General features: G+C 38.4%; 1 protein-coding gene across 1 annotated transcript in view; it reads right to left on the bottom strand.

Moving 5' to 3' along the window:
- FBXO16 (F-box protein 16) overlaps window positions 1-7,492 on the bottom strand; it is a 101,946-nt gene that overhangs the window by 75,121 nt on the left and 19,333 nt on the right. Inside the window, exon 2 of the mRNA XM_006864431.1 lies at window positions 338-373. Coding sequence (XP_006864493.1) covers window positions 338-373 — 36 coding nt within the window. The remainder of the gene's footprint in view (window positions 1-337; window positions 374-7,492) is intronic.

Here is a 7,492-nt window from a genome sequence, read left to right as displayed (position 1 = left end):
ATGACAACAACAACAACATCTGCTCAGCCAATTCCTTTTATTAGATTATTGTTGTTAAGTATCATTGAGTTGGTTCCAACTCATAGCGACCCTGTATGGCATTTCTAAGGAGCAGTTGGTGGGTTTGAACCACCAACCTTGTGGCTAGCAGTGCTATGTGTATTAAAATAACTTGCATGGTTTCTCTTTTTCCTGATCAAACCCTAACTGATACATACAGAAGGCATCAATCATTCACACTTCTCAAGAAATAAGCATTTGCTACCTAAAATTCGAGCTGAATTCTTAGGACTTTCTGGTATCATAATATATTAATTGATATATTTTAAATTATTACCCATTTTCCAAGCAGAGCTCTTCTTTCTTCAAATACCTACAATAAGTAAAAATGAATAGAATGATTTCATAAATCATGGTCCAAAATATCCATTGTAAGAAAGACATCATTAATGAATACATATTTAATGTTTTTATTATAAAAAATATAAAATTATACATAAAATGAAAGATGTCATTCCTAAGAAGACACTTTTTTAAAAAAAATAAAACCTGTGTAGAAAAGTATAAGGTTTCCCACTCTCCCCTGTATCTCCAATATTCTACAGAGGGATCTCTAAGTTTCTCCATGTAGAATAATTAATATTAAAGAAGAAGTAATCATTTTTAAGATGAGACATTTTCAAAAAGGAATTGTAAAGAGAGATCGTCTTCAGAATCTGAGAGATGAAAAAAATTAACAAAGAGTAACAAGGAGAAAAGAGGAAAATACAGATCTCTCCTAACATACTTCAGTATCAATGATAATAGGAATGTGAGAATTTTATGAACTAGTAGCTTTGTTTTTATACTTTAATATATACATGTATTGGTGAATATACAGTGTTTGTTTGGAGGAGTAGAAAGTTGTATATATGCACTTTAGATGCTTAGGTGGTACAGTGGTTAAAGTGTTGCTAACCAAAAAGCCAGTGGTTTAAACCCACTAGCTGTTCTACAGGAGAAAAATGAGGCAGTCTGCTTCTGTAAAGATTGACAGCCTTGGAAACCCTATGGAGCAGTTCTACTCTGTCCTATAAGGTTGCTATGAGTCAAAACTAACCTGACAGCAATGGGTTTTTTTTTTATGTGTACCTTTAGGCTTATAACTAAGTGTTTATCTGTATACATTCAATATTGTGTACTATTTGGGATAAGTCATGTCTTATTCATCTTTTCATCTCTAATGTAGAGTATATTACTGTATATTGCCTATCAAAAGCACAAATTTGTTGAGTTGAATGTAGCTGTGAGAATGAATAGCCATATGGATGTATCAGTAAAATGTAAGTGCATCTATACCTTGGGGTGTAGGTGTTTTTCTGAGCATCAGTGCATATGTGTATTTGAATGCGTGAAGAAGAGAAGGTTAATATGAATACGTTTGGCAGAGGAGGGGTAATGGAGAAAGAAAGCAAGTGAGAGTATGAGCATTTGTGAATGTCTCCGTCGCTCTGTGCATACATATTGTCAGTTTTCAAAATTAAAACTGGTGTTGTTCCCTTCTTCTTGGCACCATGTACATTTTCTAGCATTGCAAGAAAGTTCCTACTTGGAGAAGTAGCTTAGATCTATTTTTCCCCTTTTTGTGGACGAGGATGGGGAAATGGTTTTATTCTTCTTTCTAATAGATTACATTTGCCTTCCATTCTGAGACTTTCAGACTCTTGTTTCAAAGGACATGCATACAAAATGGGGATTGAAATAATTGGTTTAACAACAACCCCTGTGTCAGAGAAATATCAGTTTCCTCCTGGCCAGAGAATCTCAGATATCATAGAGAGACACTGGTTGTGCATTTGAGAAGAAGAATCAAAAAGTTAATCCCTCACTAATTCGCTGTCACCTGGGCTACTTGTTGTTGTTGTGAAGTGCTGTCGAGTTGGTTCCAACTCATAACGACCCTGTATAGGGTTTATGAGGAGCAGCTGGTGAGCTTGAACCGCCAACCTTGCAGTTCAAACGGCTTTGCAGTCTGGTGCATTAACTCACAGCGCCACACCAGGACTCCTCCTGGGCTACTAGGCCCTTCAAATAAACAGCAACAGATAAACTAGGAATTTATATATGAAAACAGAATAAAGCCAACTGAATGCAGAAGATTAAAAAATCTGGGTTCAAAAGTTTCCTGATGAGCTCTTTTTCTCTGTCTATCCAAATCCTACCAATCATCCATTGCCAAGTCATCAGCACCACTGTTTTTTTGATGTCCAATGATCTCATTCCTCTAAACTCCTACTTCACATAGTCCATACTCCAACACATAACTTTTATAGTGTTTTTGTCTGTGTCTTGGGCTGGGTTCTCTAGAGAAGCAAAACCAATGAAATTTATGTATGTATAAAAATGTGGCACTGTAGGATCAGGACTGAACTGTGAACCACAGTGTTGGCGATTCAAACCCACCAGCTGCTCCTTGGAAACCCTGTACAAGGTTGCTATGAGTCAGAATCATCTCAACAGCACTTAACAACAACAACAATAAAGAGTTGTTTATATCAAGAAAATGGTACCAAATAGTAGAGTCCCAAAGTCCCAGAGGAAAAAGGGCAAGCTTTTCCTGTGTGTCCATTTTACTGGGAGCAGGCCACAACCCCAAGGAAACATCCTGTCAATTGATTGGCTCTTCATAGCCAATCATCAGAGCATTAACTATACCTACATTAGGTTTCACCATGGAGATAACCGCATCTCAACTGCCAAACCACTGGGAATCTTGGCCCAGATGCAAAGCCTTAACTATCACAGTCTGTTTGTTTTGTTTATAATGTTATCTGATTGTTTTTGTTAATTGTATCTTGCCATATAGATTACAATCACTTTCTCTTCTATGTTCTGTAGAACCAGCGAGAAACAGGTTTCATAGCTGTTATTGCTAGGTGCTATAGAGTCAGTTCCGATTCATAGCAACCCTATATAGGATTTTTGAGGCTGTAAACCTTTGTGGGAACAGAAAATCTTATCTTTCTCCCAGGGAGTGACTAGTGAGTTCGAACTTCTGACCTTGTGTTTTGTAGTCTAGTGTTTATCCTATAGCATTATCATGCTCTAACGTTCCATGGTAGGTCCTCAATAAAACATCTGCTGATAGGAGAGAAAGAAACTCAGAAATCATAGAATTTTTAGCTAAATGGAATACTAAAGATCTTTTGGTTCAATCCCCATACTTTATAGAACATAAGGAAAGGCCCTGGAAGTGTGGTGACTTTGTAGGATAAGCACTGCACTACAAACTACAAGGTCAGTGGTTTGAGCCCATGAGCTGCTCCAAAAGAGAAAGGTGAGGCTTTCTGCTCCTGCAAAGATTTACAGCCCCAGAAACCATGTACAGGGTTGCTATGAGTCAGAACTGACTCAATGGCACTTAACAAGAATAACAAGCAGAAGCCCAAAGAGGAAGTATTTACAGATTTAAAAAAAGAAATCACTGTTCCAGTCAGTCTGTTCAGCTCATCTCTGCTTCGTTCTTCACTAGAACCTTCCCCCAACCTAAGCCCTACATTACTAGACTGCTGCCCTAGCTTTGATCTGACAGTAGACAGAGGAAAAGATTAAGTTCCAATCCAGCTTTCAAAAGGAGGTTGGGAAGCACCATCATTGTGTTCTCTGGAGACAAAGCGGTACTGAACTGAATGGGAGAGGATGGTCAACAAGAAGGTAGTAGAAAAGGGATGAGACTGGGAAGGTTAAAACCATAGTCAAATTAAAATCATAATCCTGAGAGGGCCAAATCTAAACAGGGTCAAAGCATACCCAGTTTTTTCCCAGAAAGAATTGTCTAGAACCAACTGATGGAAAGGTAGTAAAGCAATAGACTGGAAGTCAGGAGACTTCAATCCTGGTTCTGACTCTACCTTTGACTAGAAATATAACTTTGGCAAATCATTGAATTGTTAAGTCCTAGTCAGTCTTAGGAGTCCTAGTGTGGCATTGTGGGATAAACACTGGACTACTAACCACAAGGTCACCAGTTTAAACCCACCAGTCACACCTTGGAAATCCTATACAGGGTCTCTATGAATCGGAACAGAATTGGCAGTACTTAACAACAACAACAACAACATGTCAGACTTAAAGTCTTATATTCTCTAGTTTAGAAAAGTTTTCATCTGCCAAATTTGCAATCAGATTCCTCATCTGAAAGTGCTGGAAAACAACATATCTATTCAAAATGGAAATATTAAAATAGATCTTCTCTTGCAGACTGCTGCAGTCTGTTTATATCACAGTTTACTCAGAGCCTGCTGTTAAGTCAAAATTCTATGGTTGTTATTTTAAATCTGCTGACACTGAAGTCACATATTTCACCATGTGACATCATTAGAGTGTAGGAGTAAGACAACATTTTAGGGAGTCCTGGTGTGGCACTGTAATATAAGCAATGAATTGTCAGCCACAACATGGGTGGTTCAAGCCCACCAGCCACTCCTCGGAAACCTTATACAGGGTTACTATGAGTCAGAACTGAGTTCATGGTACTTAATAACAACAAATTATGATTTAATCCATGGTAATAAGGTACTTGTCTCAGAACACCCATTTAGCATGTACTCCATGTTAAGAGCCCTGGTGGAACTAGGGGTTAAGCACTGGGCTGCTAACCACAATGTCACTGGTTCAAACCCACCAGCTACTCTGTGGAAGAAAGATGAGGCTGTCTCAGAAACCTTCAGAAGTAGTTCTACTCTATGCTCTAGGGGCACTATGAGTCTGAATAGACTCCATCCCAGTGGGTTTTTTTTGGTATTACATGTATGAACCATACTCTGAAAGAAATGTTGATCACTTCCAATTAAAACACTAGATGGCAAAGAAACATTACTTCTCTTGAAATTCATAATGTCTAAGTTATTTAGTAATCTGTTATATGTGCCTATGCTGACGATGCTATATTCTAGTCATTTAAATTTGCATTCCACTTCTTTGTTTACAGCCTGCTGTGCAGTTAAAAACCCTTAACTCTTCATTTAATCTGAGACAATTATGTATTTCTTGTGTTACTACAGGATAGAAAATAGACAAAATTTAAATTAAAAAACTGATCCTTGGTGGCAAATATATTACAAGTGTGGAAAACTCTTTGAAATGATTGTACAGATACCTTCTGGTCAGCTCTAACCTGCTGTTAGGTCCCAAGATCCATAGCTCAGGCAGTGGAAGACTGAAGGAGTTCTGCCAAAAGAACTATTTCTAGTCTGGAGGCAGAACACACCCTACAGAAACTCCCTTTTTTCTCTAAAGCCTTCAACTAATTGATTAAGGCCTATCCACATTATGGAGGGAGTCCTGGTGTGGCACTGTGGGCTAATGCGTCAGACTGCAAAGTCATTTGAACTGCAAGGTCGGTGGTTCAAGCTCACAAGCTGCTCCTTGGAAACCCTATACAGGGTCGCTATGGGTTGGAATTGACTAGATGGCACTTAACAACAACAACAACACATCATGGAAGGTTATGTGCTTTACTGGAAACCAATGAGGCTGAAATGATCAAAGAAAATTCTGAAAATAGATACATTCAACAAATACACATTTTAATTCAAGTCACTTTCTCACACATGTGTAAAACTCTCACAATTCTATGGGAAAACAGATTTCAAAACTAAACACTGAAGTTTTGGTAGGGGGGAAGCAAGATAAACTGTTATATAAACTGTTGGAGAACTTTGCAAACAGGTGCTCAATAATTGTTGAGCTGAATAAAACAAACTTTCAATAGACTTGTTTAGAGTTCATGGCTAGATTTTTTTTTTTTTAATCTTTTTATTGTTAATTGAGTGAAGCTTTACAGAGCAGATCATCAGTTTTACACTCAATAAATCATACATTTTGCTTCATTTCAATGATTGTAATCCCCTCCATGCAACCCCAATTGTCCTGCTTCTTCCCTATGGTTATTGATGTACAAATATCCTCTTCCAAACTCTTACTCCATACCCATTCAATCTGTGTCTCTGTTCATGTATATACACAAAAAGCACTGTTGTTCCAAGGTTGTGTATAGATCACTATTTCCCTTTAGCATAGCTAGATTCCTCTGGTCCCTCCTTTCTTTTCTTTCTCTCTGCTATTTGCTCAATTTCTTGATCTTTTTTCCTTTTTTAGTCTCTCTTCCTTTTATTTTTCACTACTCTGATTCCTAACTATGCCCTGCTGCTTCTCTGCCCAAATTACCTAAGGAGTAGAAATAGGAAAGTACTGATCAAAAGTGGTCAGGAGTGGTGATTCAATTTTGCCAAAGGGATTAACATATCAGTTGGGTTTAGAGAATGTGACAATTAATTTCATGTCTCAACTTGGCTAAGCTACTATTGTTAAGTGTTGTAGAGTCAGGTCCAACTCATAGTGATAGCTAGGCTAGGGTGCCCAGTTATTTGTTATTGGCATTGATGTGCTGTGGAGTCAATTCCAATTCATGGAGACCCTGTATAAGGTTTCTGAGGCCATAAATCTTTACGGGAGCAGAAACCTCATCTTTGTCCTGTGGAATGTCTGGTGGACTCAAACTGCTGACCTTGTGGTTAGCAGCCTAATGAGTAACCCATGACACTACCAGGATTCCTTAAAACTCTACTCTAGTTGCTACTATAACATAATTGCTGTTTTGTTGTTAGGTGTTATAGAGTCAGTTCTGACTCATAGTACAGTTCTTGAGGCGGCTGTAAGTCTTTACCAGAGCAGACAGCCTCATTGGCTTCTAATAAAACAGACTATCTTCTATAATGTTGTTGTTGTTAGGTGCCATCAAGTTGGTACCGACCCATAGAGACCTTATGTGTGCAGAACGAAACACTGTCCAATCCTGGGCCAACCTCACTATTGTTGCCATGCTTGAGTCCATCGATGTTGCCACTGGCCAATCCATCTCGTTGGGGGTCTTCCTCTTTTTCTCTGACCCTCCACCTTACCAAACATGAAATCCTTCTCAAGCGACTGCTCCATCCTGACAATATGTCCAAAGTATGAGAGACGAAGTTAGCCATTGTGGCCCCCAAGAGGCACTCTGGCTGCACTTCTTCCAAAACAGATCTATTGGTTCTTTTGGCAGCCCATGGTACTTTCAAGATTCTTCTCCAACACCATAACTCAAAAGCATCAATTCTTCTACTGTCTTCCTTATTCACTGTACAGCTTTTGTATGCATATGAGGTTAATGAAAATACCGTGGCTTGGGTCAGGCATACCTTAGTCCTCAAGCTGACATCTTTGCTCTTCCACACTTTAAAAAGATTTTGTGCAGCAGATTTGCTTAATGCAATATGTCGTTTTATTTCTTGACTGCTGCTTCCTTGTGTGTTGACAGTTGATCCAAGAAGAATGAAGTCCTTGACAACTTCAATCTTTTCTCCATTGATAAGAATGTTGTTTATTGGTCCAGTGATGAGGATTTTTGTTTTCTTGACATTGAGATGTAATCCATACCGAAGGATGTGCTCTTTGATCTTCATCAATAAATGTT

The sequence above is a fragment of the Chrysochloris asiatica genome, unplaced genomic scaffold (assembly GCF_000296735.1).
Source record: "Chrysochloris asiatica unplaced genomic scaffold, ChrAsi1.0 scaffold00064, whole genome shotgun sequence".
Taxonomy (NCBI): Eukaryota; Metazoa; Chordata; class Mammalia; order Afrosoricida; family Chrysochloridae; genus Chrysochloris; species Chrysochloris asiatica.
This window is presented reverse-complemented; position numbering and strand designations above follow the sequence as displayed.